At 45.6% G+C, this 21,904-nt stretch overlaps 2 protein-coding genes across 3 annotated transcripts in view; both read left to right on the forward strand.

Annotated features, from left to right (window-relative positions):
• The window catches only part of ISY1 (ISY1 spliceosome associated protein), a 38,920-nt gene extending 36,977 nt beyond the window's left edge, over positions 1–1,943 (forward strand). For both annotated transcript variants that reach the window (XM_077116370.1, XM_077116369.1), the window contains 2 exons: positions 739–825; positions 1,175–1,943. In XM_077116370.1, coding sequence (XP_076972485.1) covers positions 739–825; positions 1,175–1,282 — 195 coding nt within the window. In that variant the 3' untranslated portion in view covers positions 1,283–1,943. The remainder of the gene's footprint in view (positions 1–738; positions 826–1,174) is intronic.
• Positions 1,944–8,010: 6,067 nt separating this feature from the next.
• RAB43 (RAB43, member RAS oncogene family) overlaps positions 8,011–21,904 on the forward strand; it is a 36,636-nt gene continuing 22,742 nt past the window's right edge. Inside the window, exon 1 of the mRNA XM_077116371.1 lies at positions 8,011–8,320. Within this exon, the coding sequence (XP_076972486.1) occupies positions 8,123–8,320 (198 nt within the window). The 5' untranslated portion in view covers positions 8,011–8,122. The remainder of the gene's footprint in view (positions 8,321–21,904) is intronic.

Here is a 21,904-nt window from a genome sequence, read left to right on the forward strand (position 1 = left end):
TGTTTCTGCTACTTCTTGCTAGTTATTCAAAACTTCTGTTTGGGGACAGAACCCTAAAGCTTCTCACTCTGCCATGTTGAGCTCCATTGCAGGGTTTTAAAAAGCAGCTCCATCTGGTGGCTGCTGTCGAGAAAGGATGTAAAGCATCTGTCCCTGGGGCTGACAACACATCTCAGTAGTCCTCTCTCTTTTAATATTAAAGGCCACATTATATCCTTGCTTTATGAGTAGTCTGTATTGACTCATAAGCCATTTGCAAATTCAAAAACAACCCCAATCTAAATTCCAACAGCTTTCCTTGCAGAAATGGAAAATGCTTTATGAATAGTCTATATTGACTCTCTAAGGTAATCTTTTTTCCTATATGTGATATATTTTTAAAGTTTATTACTTTTTATAGATAGTACATTTGTAAGTTTCAAGAGCCAAAAAGTATATAAAGATATTCAGCAAAGAGCTTCTTTCCTGTCCCTGTCCACCATCTCCCTAGTTGACTGTTATTAGTTACCTATTCTTATTTTCTCTCCTTACATGAAAAGTAGCATGATATTCCCAGTATTTTGCTACCTTTTTACTTAATAATGTGTCTTGGATATCTTTTTATAACATTACAGAGCTTCCTCATTCCTTCTTTTTTTCTTTTTAACAGCTGCCAAGTAGTGTATTTTACAGAATTACCAGCATTTCTTTCTTTAACTGATCTCACATTGATGGACTTTGGTGTTTTCTTTTTTGCAGTCTGATGAGGAGGGCAGCCAGGAGAAAGGAGGGGAAGACGGACAGCAGAAGTTCATCGCTCACGTTCCAGTGCCATCCCAACAAGAGGTAAGATGGGAATTGTGACCTTCCCAAGAGCCAGGAAGGACTCTTCTCTAAAAGTGGACTCCTTAGAATTCTTGAATGCATTTTTTTCATCCTTTTGATCCCTGGGACAGCTCTGAATGCTGACCCATGGCTCAGGATAAGGTATGGAATCCTGAAAGGTCAGTTGTTGAAACTGACAAATACATGCTTTTGTTCAAATGTTTCCAGTAGGAGAGAGGTTGGATAGGGGCTTCTTGGGTGTTTGAATCAAAGCCCTCTCATGGGGACTCCCCCTAGCTAGGCTTTTGGCAGGGGTCAGAGGGCTTTGCTGGGGAGCCAAAAATGAGCCCTTTCGTCTTGCTACCCACAGATTGAGGAAGCACTTGTACGAAGAAAAAAGATGGAACTCCTCCAGAAGTATGCAAGTGAGACCCTGCAGGCCCAGAGTGAAGAAGCCAAAAGACTCCTGGGGTATTAGTGCCCAGCCAGGCTGATCCGCGGTGTCTGGAGGATCTGGTGGGAGTCCTTCCTTACCCCTGGCCATGTGCCCACAAGACCACTGCCCACTCGGCCACTTTGGGACTGCAGAGAGGCAGGCGAGCTCTGCAAGGCTTCCTGCTCCTTTGCCACCATTCATTCTCTTCTGACCTTTCTCTTACCTCATGTACTGATCCCTGGGTAGGGGTCTGTCCGTTGCTTCCTGGTAGGCTGTCTAGTGCTGATATTTTGTACAAATACTTTGCTACTGTAGGCATCCATTTATTATTTTGAAGTGTGTAAAATAGGTTGCTAACTGGCTGCCTAAAAGTGCTTTATTTATCCTTGGACTGTGATTTGGGAATGGGGGAGGTTCAATTAGTGGCCAACATTAAAAAATGTAAATTTATATAAAAACCTGTATAATTTCTCTTGAGAAATGAGAAGCTGGGTTTTCCTGGAGCCCATATTCCCACTTGTCAACTCCCCATAAGCCAGAGTGGTCCCATTTGGACCATGCTGTGCTCTCAGTTCTCTGGATGTCCTGCTCAGCCTTCTTTACCCATTCCTGTCTGGGAGGGAGGAGCTTGAGGTTGCTACTTGTTTTGTAACCTGTTCTGCAAAGAGCTATTTTTATTAAAGATTTTTATATAAAGGAAGAACCTCTGTGTCTCAGTCTGTTCCCTGGGCTACAGGGAAGCAATGATCTGAAGCAATGATAACATTGGAATGGAAGGTTCACAATCTGAAAGGGCACAGCCCTCCAGCAGGGGAGTTTCCCAAAACACACCAGCAACACACAAGTTCTGGGTGCAGGGAGGGTTGGGATCAGATTCCAGACGGTGGGCAAATGCCTGGGAGCGTGGCGCGGGCCCATGTTGAGTGCCAAGTGCTCCAGGTCCTGCAGTCCATGGAATTCAGCAGGCTCTGCCCCATCTTGGGAGGCCTGAATAACAGGAACAATAGCTCCCCTGGCCCAGTCCTGCAGTTTTCAAAGCCCCTTCCCACCCGTAATCCAGCCATGGCTTCCCTGGGATGTAAACAGGACAAGAAGTCCTATCCTACATTCAGGAAAACTGAGGTTCAGAGCAGTGACCTCCTGAGGCCACACAGATGTCCTTAGCAGAGAGAGGATCCAACTCCAGGGTCGTCTCTGCCTCACAGTTCCTGGCTGCATGTCTGCCTTGGAATCCCGGAGGGGTCTGGGAAAAGGAAGGTCTCAGCAGGGCACCTGTCCCACCCTCCTTCCCAGCACAGGAAGGAACCGGCTGGGCAGTTGTGACCTGTGGGTGCATGTGATCTTGTCCCAGCTCATTGCTCAGAGGGAACAGAAATAGTCTCTGAAAGCTCTGTTGGGTTAGCAAAGTCTGTTTAACGGTTTATATTAGCTTTGGCTCTGCCCACAGTTTCCAAAAAGGAGACTTTTCCATCGACTGCCCTTCCCTTCCCACCCCTCCTTCTGAGAGTAAAACATTCTCTGTTTTACTTTAAACCACTTCACAGCAGCCCCACCTAGGCCTCAGACTGCCCTTCACATGGCCTTGGTGGCTGAGAAGCCACTTCCTAGCCCCCCACCCCTGCACCCTTAATCCCTCTGCTCTCTGTCCCCTGACCCCCTTGCTCCTCTCCTGGTGATGGAGAAACAAGGAAGAGCCTAAAACCTTCCTCCTTTAGTGGGGATTCCTGGACTGCAGTGTGTGGGCCAAGCCTGCCTTGAGGAAGGAAAGGAATTGGTTTTCTCTCTCACCTGCTTCCTCTAGGACATTGAGCTCTCAGGTCCATCCTGGAGGAGAGGTTTCCTCCCAAAGCCCCAAGACAGAGCAGGGGCGGTTCTCAAATCCTTTACACTTTGTCTTTTGCACACTCCTAGCAGTTTCGCCCAGTACCCACCACGAAGCAGTATAAATAGGAAGACACCTTGAGGAGACAATAGGCCTTCACCCCTTCCCAGTACCCCATCCCCCTACTGAGCAGGCAGGCCTTGGGGGATCCTAGCAGCCAGGTGCCCCCACCCTCTAACGATGTAAACGGGAGCTCAGAAGTGCTTCTGCCTGGCTGACCCAGGCCCTGAGGAAGAAAGGAACATAGAATCACACTAGAACCGGGTTCCTTGCCTGCTCTGTCTGCCCTGGGACACACCGAAAGCCAGTCTCAGAGCCTGGCTCTCCCCTTCCACAAAGTGGGAGTGAGGTGGACCGAGTGGCTCTCGGGTGTCCCTTCCGGCTGGGCCATCATAGGATTCCGTGAAAAACTGGCATATTTGGGGGGCTGGTAAGTAGGGTGCAAGGCTTCAGAGGGTGAGTGGAGCAGATGACGTTGAAGACAGGTGTTGGGTGGAGCTTTGGAGGCCTAGAATGTGCGCATTACTTTGAGAGTCTGGGGCTTGTTGCAGAAGACGTTTGAGCAGGAGGGTAGTGGAGGCAGGTTTTGAGGGGGGTGGGAGGGACCTGGACTTGGGGTGAGGGAGCAGTGGGGATGGGAGGGCACCATGGCCTTGGTAGAGGGTGGGGTAGGACTGCTGAGTGCAAGGTGTCCCCTAAATTTTGAGTGAGAGCCTCCAGCGGGAGACTGGTACCATGAACAAAAGCAGGAATGGTGGGGCATTCGTTTGGGTGGCATTTAGGACATCTTGGGATTCTGGGATGGGAGAGAGAGTGAGAACCCGCCAGTTCTGTGGACACCAGGAGAACTTGAGGAGTGCCTGTGGGAGACAGCCTTCCCAGCCCTCCATGAGCCCCTCACTAGGCCACCGAAGTCTGCCACTGCTGCAAGCACATTTTTGATTTATTGCTGCTTTTAATTTTCCAGTATTTTGCAACAAACACTCCTTCAATATTAAGAGCATAGGGTATCATGGTGAGCGATAGTTTTCTGCCTTTATTTCTGATTGGGGGTGCATTTTCAGCACTTGCCTTGGCACCACCACATAAAGAAAGCTTGGAGGATAACATTTTAATAATGGTAAGCGCAGAAAGAAAGAGATGAAAGAAAGGGATGAAAGAAGGGAAGAAAGGAGGGAAGCAGAGTTGAAGGGAGGCAGGAAAGAGAAAGGCGCAATTGTTGCCTTAGCCTCTTGGAGTTCTATTTACATGATGCCGGTGACGGGCAGGCTTCCAGCCCTCGGTGAAGGTGGCGCCCCTGTGCAGCAATAGCACAAGCACAGTTTAAAATTCACTCAGCCTACCCACCAGCTTCACAAAGGTTAAATTTTTTTCTTTTTTTTAAATATTTTTCTTGCTAAACAACATGCAAACATTCTATACATGGTGTACAATCAACGGCTCACAATATCATCACATAGTTGTGTATTCATCACCATGATCATTTCTTAGAACATTTGCATCCCTCCAGAAAAAGAAATACATAGGAAAAAGAAAAAACTCACACAGATTTGCATTATTTGGGATAAAAAGACATCATAAATACCTTCGAGTTGCTCCATTTCAAGCTAGCATGATTCAGTTTTAAGTAGAATGTCACTGTGCTAGTAGCTGAAGTCCACAGTTGATATTAGGGTTCACTCACTCTGACATACAGTTCTATGTTTATGTAAAGGTTTTTATTGTGGTGAAATATATACAACCTAAATTTTCCCATTTTAATCACTTTCAGGTATATGATTCCGTGGCGATGATTATTTTCACCATGTTGTGCTATTGTCACCACCATCCCATTCATCACTCCAATTTTTCCTTCATCCCAAACAGAAGGTACACATTAAGCATTAACTGTTCATTTCCCACTCCTACCTGCAAGCTACTTTCTGTGTCTACGAATTTGCAAATTCTAGTTCTTTCGTATCAGTGAGATCATACAATATTTGTCCCTTTGTATTTGACTTATTTCACTCAACATGATGTCTTTAAGGTTCATCCATGCTGTAGTATGTATCAGAACTTCATTCCTTTTGATGGCTGAATAATATTCCATTGTATGTATATACCACATTTTGTTTATCTGCTCATCAGTTACTTTCGTCTTTCGGCAATTGTGAATAATGCCACTATGAATGGGGATACCAGATTGGAGGGAGACCACAATGCACAAAGAAACAAACACAAACTCCTAACACTGTCTAAAGGCCTTCGGTGACTGGGGTCCTTACCCCTTGCCCTGTTTAGCATTCTTCCTCCCCTTCATTCTGCTTCAGCTGTACTGTTTCTTTTTTTGCTTTTCTTTTTCAGTGAACATTCCAAGCTCATCTGTGAATTGGGGACCATAGCTGTACTTCCCTCATTAGGGTTTGTGTAGTAAAAAATTTAACCTTACCCAAAAAGAAGTCTGGCCTCTGTCTTAAGCTTTTGGGAGGTAACATTTAGTGACTTTGCCTGGGGACTTCGGGTCACACTCAATTGTTGTTAGACCACAATGCCACTTAGGATAGGAACTCATCTAGTTTTAGAGTAGGGGCTGGCTATGCCAGAAAGACTAACCGTGTGACTTAGGGTGCGGCTCAGTCACCCTGGATACTGAGATAAACCACTCGGGCAATCAATCATACCTACATAATGAAGCCCTCGTGAATACTGACTTGGGTGAGCTTCCCTGGCTGGCAATGCTCCAGGTGTATTGTCACATATTGATGCCAGGAAAGAAATGTGTCCTGACCCCACTGGGAGAGGACATTGTCATTGGAGAGCGCCCCACTCTGCCCCACATACTTCAATTCCCGTGGATGATTTTAATCCGTTTCCTTTCCCGTTAATAAACTGTAACTGTGAGCATAACCGCTTTCAGTGCTGTGAGTCCTGGTGTATCACAGAACCTGAGGGTGGACTTAGGGACAGCTGTCTCCATATTGATTAGATGAGTCAATGCACACAGAGTGGCCTGGCAGATGGTGTGGGCTCTTGTGCTGTTTTACAGATGAGAAAACTGTAGGTCAGAGAGGCTGGGTGACTTGACCAAAGCCATTCAGCTCTTCCCTAATGCAGCAAGGAATTCTCTGAGACTCAGGGTTTCTAGCCCTTTCTGTACAGAGCGTGTGTGTATGTATATATCCATCACTATATATATCTATCATCTATCCATTTATTTATTTTTTTAAACTGGGAGAGCAGGAAGGGAGAACCATTCCTGAGTGATCAGACCTCACAATTCCAAAAAAAAAATTTTTTTTTAATTCTAAAAAGTTTTTGATGGTGGCAAAAAAAAAAAAAAAGGGTCATCAGTACCTCACATTTGCAACAGCATGGATGAAAGAAATGACATTCACGTTAGGAGCTCTGGCACGCAACCCAATGTGTACATGTACAAAATTAGGTGTTGATTACTAAATCTCCCAACTTCTTGAAAATTTCACAGCAGTTAGCTCAGGGGAAATGGTAGGGAAGCTAGGCTCAGCATCAGATTCTAACATCTTAATGAGAAGAGAATAATGGGGAATGGGGAGGAAATGTGTTAATAGATTGCTGGCCCGGAGTGGTTCAGACAGCTGCTTCAACCACTGGTAGGCTCTCCCAGGGCCTTCCTCTGGAAGTCTCCCTAATTTCCTTGTCTTGGGAGACCTGGAGGGCCACCTTGAGTACACAGTCTGTAGTTTCCTCTCTCTGCAAGGACTTTGGCCCCCTCCATTTTGTAGGCAGCTTAATTCTGGCCCCACTAAAACTTTCTCCATCCCTCCTTGTGGTGTTCTAGGTCTTTCCTTTCTCAGTGTGGGAAAATGCTGCCGCATATCCCATCACTCAAACATTCTGTATTGTCCACCCAGCTGCTCTGAGCACTGAGGTGATCCTACTATGGGTGTCGCCGTCCCCACTGGCCCCAGGGCAAGGGGAGGCTTTATTGGGTTCAAGGCCTTGGTTTGCAGGCCCAGATACTGCACCATTCCCTCAAGGATGCTGCTGACCGTGGGTTTGGGAAGGCAACAGGTAGGAGAGCCCGCTTAGGCAGGCTGGCCAGGCCTGGGGGAGAGCAGGAGGTGTGGGAAATAACCTGGGCTTCAAACAGGGCTAGGCGGCGAAGCTAGGGTGGATGGCGACGAGGGCGGCGAAGTTGGGCTGGGACCCGACCCAGAGTAGTGCTGAGGACGGAATCTGCCTGGAACCCGGACTACAGGCGGCACTGACGATTAGCAGGAGGGCTTCCGGGAACGTGGGGCGGAGTCGGGCTGGGGGCGGAGTCGGACTGGATCGGATCTGAGGGCGGAGCTGGCACAGGGCCGAAAGGGCGGTGCCGGGGCGGGGTCGGGTTGACTCGGGTGTGTGGGGCGGGGCCCGGCCTGGTCTGACCTGAGGGCGGAGCCGCGATAGGGGCGGGCCTGCGAGCGTAACCGAGCTGGGTCGGACCCGGGGAAGGGGCGGTGTCGTGCTGGGGGCGGGACCGGACTCGGGGGGAGGAGGTGCCGTGTTGGAGGCGGAGCCGGAGTGGGTCCGACCTGGGGGCGGAGCCTGGATGGGGCGGGTTTGGGGCGGGACCGGGCTCGGTCTGACTTGGGGGCGGGGCCGCGTTGGGGCGGGACCTGGGCAGGTCGGAGCAGAGCGGGCGCCGGCGGATGGCCAGGAAGGCGGCTCCGGGGGCGGGGGCGGGGGCGGGCTCACGAGCCTTACTGGCCCAGCTCGGAGCCGAAGGCCGGGTTGGGAGCCTTTGCCCAGGGCGGAGAGGGGCGAGTCTGGGCGGAGTCGAGGCCGGTCCTGGTCAGGCCGGTGGGGGGGAGGGGCGGGGCGCGGGGCGGAGCCGAAGCCGGAGGCGGCAGGCGGCAGCGCCCGCGGCTCAGGTGCTGCGGCTGCTCCACGTAGCCAGGCGGCCCCGGGCTGGAGAGAGACGAGCACGTCCCGCGGCTTCTGTGAGCCCCGGCGGGCCCCAGCGTCCTGGTCGCTGGCCGCTCGGTTCCCGCGAGGTCATGGCGGGGCCGGGCCCAGGGGACCCAGACGAACAGTACGATTTCCTGTTCAAGCTGGTGTTGGTGGGAGATGCGAGCGTGGGCAAGACGTGCGTGGTGCAGCGCTTCAAGACCGGTGCCTTCACGGAGCGCCAGGGCAGCACCATCGGCGTCGACTTCACCATGAAGACGCTGGAGATCCAGGGCAAGCGGGTCAAGGTGGGAAGCCCGGCCCGGGGCGCGAGGCTTGGGTGTGCTTGAGGGTCCTTGGAAGGGTGTCCCTGGGCGGGCGGGGCGGGGGTGGGGAGGTGAGCCCCGGGGCCGGCCTCGAGCGCGTCCCGGATTGTCCCTAGCTCTCTCGCACATCCCTTTTGCTTTCCCTTTCTCCTGTCGGAGCAGGCTTGGGCCTTGGGAGCTGGGCCAGGTCCAAGTCCACAAACCGGGTGTGAGCCGGGCTCTTCGCAAAACCAAGTGTAGGTGGAAAGGGAGGATGGAGGAGGCTCTGCCCGCCCGAGCTCACACCCTACGGAGGCACTTTGCTCTAAAATCGCTTTGCCGGTGGAAGGCAGCGTGTGGGACACAGCGCTGTAGCTGGCCCGAGGGTAGGGGGACGCGGTGGGCACCCCCGCGCTCTGGTCAGGAGTCCAGCCAGAAAGCTACACCCCTGACACCCCACCCCCAAGGCCTGGAGGGATCAGGAAGTAGATCCTTCTAGGACCCGAGGGCCAGAACTTTTTGTCAGAATTTCCGGCCTGGCCACGCCTCCCCGCAGTCTCTTTGTGGACCTGGGTGGTGGAACTTTCCTCGAGATGGGCCAGCCCTGGGTCCCCTCCCCCAGCCCGCCCCGGAGTTTGATAGAAACTGAAAACTTAGCAGATACCGGAAGGTGGGGGAGAGGACCAAGTTTTGGCACTGATTCTGAGTGGGAACAGCGAGGATGTCGTTGGCCTTGTCTGGCCCGGTGTCCTGGCAATGATTGGATAAATAACATTTACGCTGAAGGGATCAAAAGGTCCTACGTTTCAGCCCTCCCCAAATGCAGCCTTGTCCTTGTTCCCAGAAGGCACCCGGTTGTGTCCCTTAAGGGCACGTACAGTAATCCTTTACCTTCCTTCCTGGTTTTTGAGTTCACATGATCTTTGGGACAACTCCGGAGAGCTCAGGGACAGGGCAGAGGAGGTGTTATCTCCGTGTTCTTACAAATGGGGGAGGTGGAGGCTCGGGCTTGAGACACATTATGTAGTGGAGAGGTAGAGCCTTAGCAATCCCTTGAGCCCCTGACTAGAGCTCACCCGCCTTGCTCTGCCTCTCTTGGCCACTGTGAGCCGGCCCAGTATTGCCTTTGGACAGGAGACTTTTGCTCTTTGTCTTTGTTTCTGTAAAATTGGGATAATTTCTGGGTGTTGCCTCCCTCCTGCCCTGCCACGGTGGGGGGAAAAAAAAAAGTCAACGGTCTTTCTGTGACCACAGCGCCTCTTAAGAGTAGATGGGATGGGGGAGCAGAAACTCCCTGCCTGAGGAGTTTGATTTACAGTTTTCCAGGGTGTCTGTGGTTTCGATCTCTTTGGGGAGAAGAAAAAAGCCAGGTGCACGTAGGCAGTGTCGAGTCATTCGGGACCCTCCCTTTTGGAGCAGGTGGCGAAGGGAAGGGCCATGACACGGGGGTGGGGGGAGTGTGTCCCTGTCCGACGGAGTTGGTGCCACTGTGATGATGCCAGCAGCCACAGGAAAAGTGGAGTGTTTGAAAAAAAAAATCGAGGCACAGGGAACAAGCAGCTGCCTGGCTGTTCCCAAAGGATGCTGACGGTGGCCAGGCAGGGGGCAGAGTGTTCCTGTTTACCTGTCGAGATAAACCAGAGTGGACTGTGTATCTGAGCACAGGTTATGCAATTCAGGTCAGGGCGGTTAGCTGTTTGGTTTTTTTTTTTTCCTTGGGGTCACCTCCAAATTGTTCTTAAGAGGCAATCTGCAGGAACTGGGAGCCAGGAGAGGTGATGGTTTAAACCTATTAATGGTTCTAACGGCTGCCCTTCATAAGAGTCTATTGTGTGTGTGCCAGCTGCTTTCCAGATGTGTTCTCTGCTTACTGGAGGGCGGTTTTCACCCCGTTTCAGAGGGGCAGACTTGCCCCCAGGGCACTCAGCTAATAAGTGACAGAGTTGGGGATTTATCTTGCCAGTTTTTCTGACTCCGAACTGCTTCCTAGAATCCAGTGGCTTGGAGCAGGAAAGCCTCTGGGAATTATTTACCTCCTCCTTTTGCTGTCAGGGAAACCTGAAGCCCAGCTCCTGGAAGAAGTTCTCATTCACAGCCACTTGGATTAAATAAGGCGCAACTGCACTGGGTGGGCAGCTTTACACGTGGTAGACGGCAACCCGTTTCACGAATTTATGAATTTTGGCAAACGTAAGCAGCCATGAAGCCACGACCATAGTTAAGATACAGCACATTTCCATCAGCGGCAAAAATTCCCTTGTGTCCTTGCACCGCAGCCCCTGGCAGCCACTTGTCTGTTTTCTGTCCCTTTAGTTAACAGCAGTGATATTCATGGGAACCTTTGCTGAACCAGTTTTGCTATTGTCATTTCTGCAGAAAGCAAGTTCACATTAGGGGTTCAGTTTGCAGCCTTCCCCAGGGCATGCCCTGAGTCCAAGAACCCAATCCAGCCTTATCTCCTAAACTTCCTCTTCCTCTAGTGCTTTGCAGTAATGCGGGGTTTTGTTAGAGTCTGAGGGAACCTTAGAGAGAGATCACCCAGTGGTTTTTTTCAGTTCTGAGCTCAAGTGAGAAGCCAAAAGAGCAGAGAGGGCTTTAGCTCGCTTCTCACCCAGACAGGGCTGCATGATTTTCATCTTGATTTATTTTGAGCTTCCACTTGTTTTTGATTAAAGAGTTCTGCTGCTAGAAAATAAAAAATTTGAAAAGCACAGATCTGATAGACCTCTTCATTCCATAGCAGCTTCCCATTGCAACCAAACTCCTTAGCCCAAGAGGTTGGCTCTTCTCTCCATCCACTCTGCCCCTGGATCACCTCTTTCCGGCCATGCTAGCCTGTTCTGGCCTTCGAACATGCCAGGTTTATTCCCCTTCGGGACCTCTGCGTTTGCTCCCTGCCTGTAGCACTTTTGCCTCTAGATCACATAGCCCCTTCTTCCTCCTTGCCAGAGGGTAGGTCCTTGCTCAGATACCACCTCTTTAGAGAGGCTTTCCTCTCCCCTCCATTGCACTAGTCTGTCTTATTTTTTCATAGCACTTAAACCAGTATTATGCCTTTGCTCATCTCCCTGGGTAGAATGGGGCAGTACATGTCTGCTGATGGGCTGATTTTCATTTATGGAGAGGAAGCTGAGGTCAAGGGAACTAAAATGACCACTTCCCAAGGTCTCACACAAGTCCAGTGCAAGGCCAGGATTTGAACCCAGGGTCTGGCCTGCCCCTAAGCCCATGCTCCCCACCTTTTTTTAAACATTTTTTATTGTGAAGTATAACCATGGCCTATTTTTACACCTAACCACCCTTCCAATTCCCTCCATGGTCAAAGTGAAGACCTACAAATCTGTAGTTTAATGGCATCCAGTCAAAATGCCATGGTACAGCCCCTGTACTTTCTGGGAGAAGCATGTGGTAATTGGACATTTGATGAAGATTTTCAATAATGAGGCTTGAAATGGGTGATCGCCAGCTGGCCAGAACATTAGAGAGCCCCCAAAAGTTCAGTGACCCTGTGGCTAACGTTCTATATACAGAAAAAAATTTCCAGGTTCTATCCTATATGGATTCATTTGGCCCCTAGCTACAGGGACTGAATTTAGAAAGTGAAGTATGCCTTATTAGGAGCCTGAGGGTCTGCATTTTACTTCCAGCCTTGCCACCACCTTGGCCAATTCAGATTTCCTCCTTGGAGCCTCCAATATCCTCATCCATGAAGCAGGACTAATGCTTTTTGCTCTGCCTAACTTCTTAGGGTGGCTGGGAATTTATGGATATGCTTAAAAAATAAAAAAATTCTCCTTGGCTTATTTTTGAATAGATAATACAGTCATATGGCTCAAAATTTTTAAAAATTAGTTGAAAAAAACTTCTACATTTTTTCTTTTTTTTCTTAATCCAATTTTATTGAGATATATTTCCATACTGTATGATCTACCCAGATGCCTTCACTCTTGTCCCACGAGCCACCCAGTCCCCACTTAGAGGCAGTCTGTGTTAGACATTTCTTGTTTATAGTAAAGAGCTGTTGTAAATAGAACCAAGGAATTGTAGGTATAAGGGGTTATTTCATTTATTGTGGTTGTTACCATTTTCCTCCCAAGATTAAACAGATTATTTCTTAATTTATCCCTTTCCCGCCCCCCCCATTCCTCCCCACCTTACTGTCCCCCAGGAAATCTCAGATGGTTTTAAATCCTTAAAACATTCAGACAGCTCCCCGGCTCCCCCTTATCTGGGACAACACAGAGGCCTGTTACATAAACTCTCTTTTGCAGGTCGCTAGGGCTGCAAGTATAAGCCCTAACGTTAGCTTTGTAGAATCTCGCCTCCTTTCTTCATCTCTCTTGTTCTCTCTCCATTTGTTGGGCATGTGGCCAGACCTCTCTTCACTGAGGTCGTTTATCCCCTTGGACCTGGCCCTCAAGGTTTCAGGACCATCCATCGAGGCCCTCAAAAATGCCCTTGTCCTAGGGGTCCTACGGGTCATTTCTAATTTCGTAGCTGCTTCTGGCACTTCCAAAAGAGAGAGCACAGGGGCAGGGTAGCAGGAAATAGTTTCTTTCTAAAGTTTGTATTCTTGGGCCTTCCGATCAAGGGTCCCCCTTTGCTGGTAACTTTTCATATTTGGATAAAATTGGCTTGACCCTTTCCGTTTTGAGCAGACATGGCCAAAGGACTGTTAGATGAGACAGGAGTTCTGGGTTGTGCCACTTGTCTGAGAAGAACCCAGTTCTTAATGCCAGTGATGACCATCCTAATTGCAAAATAAACCCTGCCTTGCGAGGTTTCTCACACACTGGAGGCAGCAGGGGCAGTGGAAAGATAGTGGAAGAGAGCCAGCTTTGGAACCACGCAGCACGGGGTTAAAATCTGGGCTTGACCACATATTTCCTTGGGGGTGCCATGTCACCAGTTCTAAGCTGTTTCCACTGCAAAAGCCCTCCTTTTAAGAACAGGCTAAAACGGGGACAGAGTGGACTGTCAGTAAAGGGGAACTGATGTTGGCGTGTGGACCACCTGAATAGAGCAGCGTGAGGCGTCAGGAAGCCTGTTTCTCAGTCTGGTGGACCAGTTGGCCTTAAACAAGTCACTTGACTGATCTCTTGCCCTATCAATAAAAGAAAGAAAATATCATCCGTCTTAGCTGCCCACATAGGGTTTTTTTTGGTTTTTTTTTAAACTTTTTTTATTAATTAAAAAAAATTAACAAACAAAACATTTAGATATCATTCCATTCTACATATACAATCAGTAATTCTTAATATCATCACATAGTTGCATATTCATCATTTCTTAGTACATTTGCATTGATTTAGAAAAAGAAATAAAAAGACAACAGAAAAAGAAATAAAATGATGATAGAGAAAAAAAAGACTATACATACATACCCCTTACCCCTCGCTTTCATTTACCACTAGCATTTCAAACTGAATTTATTTTAACATTTGTTCCCCCTATTATTTGTTTTTATTCCATATATTCTACTCTTCTGTTGATATAGTAGCTAAAAGGAGCATCAGATATAAGGTTTTCACATTCACAGACTCTCATTGTGAAAGCTATATCATTGTTCAATCATCATCAAGAAACATGGCTACTGGAACACAGCACTACATTTTCAGGCAATTCCCTCCAGCCTCTCCACACATCTTGAACAACAAGGTGATATCTACTTAATGCATAAGAATACCCTCCAGGATAACCTCTCAACTCTGTTTGGAATCTCTCAGCCATTGACACTTTGTCTCATTTTACTCTTCCCCCTTTTGGTGGAGAAGTTTCTCTCAGTTCCTTGATGTTAATTCTCAGCTCATTCTAGGATTTTTCTCAGTCCCTTGATGCTGAGTCTCAGTTCATTCCCGGATCTCTGTCCCACGTTGCCAGGAAGGTTCACACCCCTGGGAGTCATGTCCCACACAGAGAGGGGGGGGATGGTGAGACTGCTCGTCGTGTTAGCTGGAGAGAGGGGCCACATCTGAGCAACAAAAGAGGCTCTCTTGGGGGTGACTCTTAGGCCTAAATTTTAAGTAGACTTGACCTATCTTTTGTGGGGTTAAGTTTCATGTGAACACACCCCAAGACTGGGGGCTCAGCCTATAGCTTTGGTTGTCCACACTGCTTGTGAGAGTATCAAGAATTCAACTCGGGGAAGTTGAATTTCTCCCCACTCTCACCATTCCCTGAAGGGGGCTTGCAAATACTTTTCCAGTCACTGATCAAATCATTCTGGGATTCATCGGGGAATCACTCTGGACAAACCAACAAAATCTCATGTGCTACCTGAGATTCCAAGTACTTATGACATTCAATCAGACTATCTACATGAGTTATATTAGGAAATGCTCTAGTCAAAATCTAAATTTTGTAACAAATAAACATTTTTTGCTTTAGTCTCACACATAAGGTGACATTTTAAAGTATTAATTATCATCTATTTTCAGCACCCTGCCATAATGACATTCCTTTGTTCTTCCTCATGCAATAACATTTTTAAAATTTGTACATTGTACATTTCACTATTATTATACACTCTAGGCATTCCTAGATGATACCATCTCGATCTTTACCATCTATCTTTCTTTCTGATTTCATTTGTGTCCCCAGCCCTCCTCCCTCTATCATTCGCACCACATAGGGTTTTCTGTGTAAGAAATGGCAAGAGAATGGCTACCCGTGGCCATGCTGGCACTGGAAAGATCTGGGTGTGACTCTAAGCTTGGTTAGTGCTCATGGTGGAAGCAAAGTTGAACAAGGCCATTAGCTGCTACCTATTTACCCACCCATTCCACACCATGATTCAAGGTGTCCCTGGGTTTCCTTTCCTCTCTTTAATTTCTCTGGTCATTAATCCTTTTTAGGTAGTCTTTCCCTCCCACCTGCCTTGGTGTATCGGGCCCGTGGGGAGACCTTGTTGAGACCTGATGCTTTTCTTAGTCCATGAAGCGGATTGGTGTCTTGGGCTGTGAGGAAATCATACAATGTCCAGTTTGGTCGTGATAGAAATGACCATCCCTCACTTGTGTGCCGCATCTTCCCAGTCTTCTGCTCCTTTCTCATACCTGGTTCCTTTGGGTCCTCGCAGCCACCCTGTATGAGAGAGCCCCATTTTACAGAGGAGAAACTCGAGGCCCACTGATAGCAAAGACTGAACCAGAACCTAGACTTTTTGGTTTCTGGTTTGATGCTTTTCCCTCCTTGTGAATCGTGCAGACCACCTCCTACCACTGCGGACAAACAGGCAAAGACAAAGGGTTGGGGCCAATATAAAAATCTAGGCCATCATATATCCCTTGCATTTTGTGTTTGGATTATTATGATATTGATATCCTAATGTCAGGGGCGTTGTTAAGCAAGTAAATCCTTCTTCATTCAGAGTAATTGAAGGGAAGTGCTGGAAATGGTTGGGATAGACGAAAAGAAAAAGCCTATCTTCTAGAATGGCTTTTGAAATGCTGTTTTTATGGAATATATAAGTTCACATAGCAACAGAAGCAACCAAGTCCAGTCTATCTAACATGTTAAAATGTAAGGACCAGGTGGTGCAACGGTGGCTCAGTGGCAAGAATTATCTATCGCCTGCCGAGATGGAGACACGGGTTCGATTCCCAGAGCCTGCCCAAGCCAAAAAAAAAAGTAAGGACCATTTGTCTTTAATAGCTTCTATATCGTTACAAACATGTTCTTCTGTAATCTTACTTATAGAAATACATCTTGCAAACTTCTTTCTTGGGTTGGAGAAAGGCAAATTTAATCCAGGATAAGGTGTTTTAGCATCAGTGTGTAGACGCTTTCTTGCATGCTTGTGAATGATTGGACTGTCACTGTACCAAGTGTGAAGTGTGCCTGAAAAGTAATGGGCCCTTAAAAAAAATTTTTTTGTTAGAGAACTTGTAAGTTTACAGAAATATTATGCAGAAAATATGGAGTTCTCGTATAACCCCCATTCATATACAAAAGTTTTCCCTTTTGTTAACAGTTTGCACCAGTGCAGTACCTTTGTTAAAATTGATGAAGGAATATTATTATAATTGTACTATTTTTTTCCCCTCTACCCAATTTATTTTAACATTTGTTTCCCCCTATTATTTGTTTATTTTTAATCCATATTTTTTACTCATCTGCCCATCCCATAGATAAAAGGAGCATCAGGACAAGGTTTTCACAATCATGCAGTCACTTTGCCAAAGCTATATCAGTATACAATCATCTGAAAGAAACATGGCTACTGGAACACAGCTCTTTACATTTTCAGGCACTTGCCTCTAGCCTCTCTAATACACCTTAAACTAAAAAGGGGTTATCTATATAATGCATAAGGATAACCTCCAGGATAACCTCTCGACTCTATTTGAAATCTCTCAGCCACTGACACTTTATTTTATCCATTTCTCTTTTCCCCGTTTCAGTTGAGAAGTTTTTCACAATCCCTTAATGCTGAATCCCAGCTCATTCTAGGATTTCTGTCCCATGTTGCCAGGGAGGTTTACATCCCTGGGAGTCATGTCCCATTTAGGGGGGAAGGCAGTGCGTTTGCTTGCTGTGTTGGCTTAGAGAGAGAGGCCACATCTGAGCAACAAAAGAGGTTCTCTGGGGTGACTCTTAGGTCTGATTTTAAGTAGGCTTAGCTTATCTTTTGTGAGGATAAGTTTCATATGAACAAACCCCAAGAGGGAGGGTTTGTCCTATTGATTTTGTTGTCCTCACTGCTTGCAAGAATATCAGGCCTTCTCCAAATGGAGAAGTTGAATTTTCCCTCTTACTCACCATTCCCCCAAGGGGACTTTGTGAATACTTTTTTATTCACTGTTCAAATCACTCTGGGATTTATCAGGGCACCACTCTGGACAAACCTACAAAATCTCATGTCCTATTCAAGGTTCCATGCACTTATGGTGTTCCATTAAACTGTCCATATAAGTTATATTAGGAGAAGTACTAGTCAAAATATGAATTTTATACCAAATAAACATTTTTTGCTTTAGTCTTACACATAAGTTAAAGTTTCAAAATATGTATTTCCATCTAGTTTCAACACCCTGCAGTATTGACATTCCTTTGTTCTTCCTCATGCAAAAACATTTTTTAATTTGTACATTTAGTCACTATCATTGTACACTCTAGGCATTTCTGGATTATACCATCTCAGTCTTTATCATATATCTTTCCTTTTGGTTTCAGTATAATTGTACTATTAACTATAATCAGCCAGTTTACATTAGCATGTACTGTCATGTTGTACATCCTATTTAAAAAATTGCTTTTATTCTGGTAACATATCCAACCCTAAAGTTCACCTTTTCACCACATTCAAATATATAATTCAGTGCTGTTAATTACATCACAGTGTTGTGCCATCACCACCATCCATTACCAGAACTTTTCCATCACCCCATATAGAAACTCTGTGCCCATTTAGCATTAACATCTCATACTGAACTCACACCTCAGTCCCTGTTAACTGTATTCTAGTTTGTAACTGAATTTGCTCATTCTAATTATTTCATATCAGTGAGATCAAACAATGTGTTTGTGTTTTGTGTCTGACTTTTTTCACACAGCATGATGTCTTCAGGGTTTATCCATGTTGTGGCGTGTATCAGCGCTTCATTCCTTTTTACAGCTGAATCGTAGTCCATTGCGTGTGCATACCACATTGTGTTTAGTCACTCATCTGTTGATGGACACTTTAGTTGCTTCTACCTTTGGCAATTGTGAATAATGCCACTGTAAATATTGGTGTGCAGATATCTCTGTTCAGGTCCCTGCTTGCAATTCTTTTGGATATATACCTAGTAATGGGATTGCCGGGTCATATAATAACTCTGTATTCAACTTTCTGAGGAACTGCCAAACTGTATTCCACAGTGACTGCACTGTTTTACATTCTCACCAACAGTTAACGCGTGTTTCCAGTTCTCTGAATCCTCGTCAACACTTATTTTATGTTTCTTCAAAGTAGCCATTCCAATAGGTGTGAAATGGTATCTCATGTGGTTTTGATTTACTTTCCCTGATGGCTAATAATTGAGCATCTTTTCATTTACTTTTTAGCCATTTGTATATGTTCTTTGGAGAAATGTTTATTCAAGCCTTTTGCCCATTTTTAAAATGGGTTGTTTGTCTTTTTGTTGTAGAATTGTTGGATTTCTTTATGTGTGCTGGATAATCAACCCTTTTCAGATATATAGTTCCAAATATTTTCTCCCATTCTGTAGGTTACCTTTTCACTTTCACGAGGAAGGCTTTGATAATCAAAGGATAAGCAGTGTCCAAATAAGATTTTTTTAAATTAAAAATATTCTATTTACATTTCCAGTTAGAAACGTAAATTGTTTTGTTTGACTTGTTTTTACTCTCAGATTGGCGAGTGTAACATTTGTATGGTTACTTAAATAACGATTATCCCATGATAAAAAATGGAACGCATTGTTGCTAGGGTTCCACAGGTCTCTTAGTTTCTTTTTTGTTTGTTTGTTTTTTGCATGGGCAGGCACCAGGAATCGAACCCGGGTCTCCGGCTTGGCAGGCGAGACCTCTGCCTGCTGAGCCACTGTGGCCTGCCCTCTTAGTTTCTTTTGCTTTTTAAAATTATTTTTTCATTCAGCTCCTCAGCCTGAATCATTTCAATTGTCTTGTCTTTGAGATCACTGATTCTTCCTTCTGCCAACTCCAATCTGCTGTTGAAACCGCCTAGGCAATTTTTCATTTCCATTATTAGGGTCTTCACTTCTAGTATTTCTGTTTGGTTCCTTTTAAAAATTTCTGTCTTTTTATTGAAATTCTCATACTGTTCATTCATTGCTTTCCTGCTATCCTTTAGTTCTTTCTCTGTGTCTCCTTTATCTCTTTGAGCGTTTTGAGGATCATTTTTTGGAAAGTGTTTGTCCACTGTGTCTTGTCTTCCTTGTCGGTGGTTTCTGGGCTTTTCTCTTGTTCCTTTAGATAGGCTATCATTTCCTGTTTCTTTGTTTGTCTTGTAACCTTCTGTTGTATACTGTACATTTTAATATTTTAAAGTGTTGACTCTTAGATTTAACCCCTTAGTGCCTGTTCCTTACTTTGTATCCAGCTAATGATATGACAGAGATTTTCTTGAGTGCCAGGAGCTAACAAAAACAAACTAATGCAGTACTGATCCTGACTGATTTTATTTTGGTGGGGGGGTGGCGGTGCAAGGATCAGGAATTGAACCTGAGTTTCCTGCATGGCAGGTAAGCATTCTACCACTGAACCATTCCTGCACCCTACTCCTGACTGATTTTTTTTCCTTCGCTTTATGGTGGGGTCACATTCCACTCTTTTTCCATGTGAGTATCCCGTTATTGCAGCACCATTTGTCGAATTTATTTTTTTTCCCGAAGTGCATGGGCTGGGAATTGAACCCAAGTCTCCCGTATGGTAGGCGAAAATTCTACCACTGAACTACCCTTGCACCCCTTGACTGATTTTTTTTTTTAACATAGAACATAATTGTGTAAATGGGAACTATCCCCTTCGAAGTAGTCTCCTTGGGAAATTGTGTGCTTATGCTGTCATGCTTCCTATTCACATTTGGCTTCCAAACCTGTGGCTCTTTCTTTTGGCAAATCTTTTAGTGGTGGATTTGGGGATTAAAAGCAGTCAAAGGGCTATTAGAGCAATAGTTTGCTCAGTACTTTGGTCCACAATGAGGTATGATTTGCAGACAGATGTTCATAGCAGCATTATTTATGATAGCCAAAAATGTGGAAGCCACTCAGATGTCCATCAATGGGTAAATAGATCAACAAAATGTGGTGTATCGGTGGAATGGAATATTATTCAGCCATAAAAAGGACTGAAGTCCTGGTGTATGCTGCCACATGGATGAACCTCAAGGACACCATGGTGAGTAAAATAAGCCAGACACTAATTCACAGAGACAGAAAGTAGTTTAGAATTTTATCAGGGGCTGAGGGGGAGGGGAAGGGGGCAGTTATTGCTTAATGTGCCCAGAGTTTCAGTTTGGGGTGATGAAAAACTTTTGGTAATAGATGGAGGTGATAGGAGCACAAAATTGTGAACGTGATTCGTATCACTGTACCCTACACCTAAAGTGATGAAAATGGAAAATTTCCTGCCGTACCTATGTTACCACAGTACAAATTTTAAAAATGATAATGAGGTATGACCATAAAATAATAATTCTGGTTTCCTTTATGCTAGGGGCCTTGCCCCAGGGCTCCAAAGGCAATTTCAAAATGTCTGGGGCCTGGACATGGAAATGCGTGAACTGCCTCCTGGAGTGACAGCTTGTCAAGGAAGCATGATTCATGTTGATATGGAAGGTCTCAGAGGCTGGCCTGGAGCCAGCAGCAGCATGGCTGTCAGTGGGCCATTTCCCTCCCTTGCATCAGTTTCCTCTTCTGTTTCAAGAGGATGTGAGCCCATGCGATGTCCGGAGCCTCTGCTGGCTTGTGGAGCCCATCAGTGGCTGAAAAAAGTTCCCTGTACTTTCAAGCCAGACAATCCCCCACCATTTTAAGGACAAGGTGTGTCCAAATTAGATATATTTTTTTCCAAACAAAACTACTCCTTATTACTTATGAAGTTTAAGAAAAATAGTTGTAGTTTACACATTTTCATATTCCACAATATGTTCCATAATGTTATAAATAAAATAATTAAAATCCTGATTTGGGATAAGAGCATTACAATATTTTTAAAATGTGTTTAGATTAAGACAAAAGGAAAGTCTATATGCCCTGTGGCTGTATTTAAACTAAGAAAAATCATTTGTATTAAGGAACATCATTTAGTTGTAGGTTTCCATAGATGCTTTGTTTTGTGGCACAAAGTTAGATATGAGGCTACTATGTGCTGTTAAATTTATTTTTTATTGATATATTATATATTCACATACCATGTAATCAAAGTGTATAATCAATGGTTCACAATGTCATCATCTAGTGGTGCATTTATCATCACCATTGATCTTTTCTTGTGAAAAATAACATATATACAAAAAAAAATTTCAAAGCACATCACAATTAGTTGTAGAACAGATTCCAGAGCTTGGTATTGGTTATGGTTCCACAATTTTAGATTTTTACTTCTAGCTGCTCTAAGACACTGGAGACTAAAAGAAATTTCAATATATTGATTCAGCAGTCACACTCATTTGTTGAACCCTACCTTCTCTGTATAACTCTGCCATCACCTTTGGTCCTTCTCCCACTCTTTAGAGGTATCTGGGCTATGCCCATTTTAACTTTTTCATGTTGAAAGGGGCTGTTGATAATATGGAATAAGGGGATAGAACTAGGAGAGGCTGGCCTCTCTGCATGTCAGACTTATCTGGTCCAGGGACTCATCTGGAGGTGGTCGGTTTCTGGAAAGTTACCCTAGTGCATGGAACCTTTGTAGAATCTTATATAATGCCCTAGGTATTCTTTAGGATTGGCGGGTATGGTTTTGCTACGGTAGATAGCAATGTCTAACTGAAGCTAGCATAAGAGTGACCTCCAGAGTAGCCTCTCAACTCTCAACTCTATTTGTTCAGCCACTGATACCTTATATGTTATCACTTTTTTTCCCCTTTTTGGTCAAGATGGCATTGTTGATCCCATGATG

Source organism: Tamandua tetradactyla, chromosome 9, assembly GCF_023851605.1.
Source record: "Tamandua tetradactyla isolate mTamTet1 chromosome 9, mTamTet1.pri, whole genome shotgun sequence".
Classification (NCBI taxonomy): domain Eukaryota; kingdom Metazoa; phylum Chordata; class Mammalia; order Pilosa; family Myrmecophagidae; genus Tamandua; species Tamandua tetradactyla.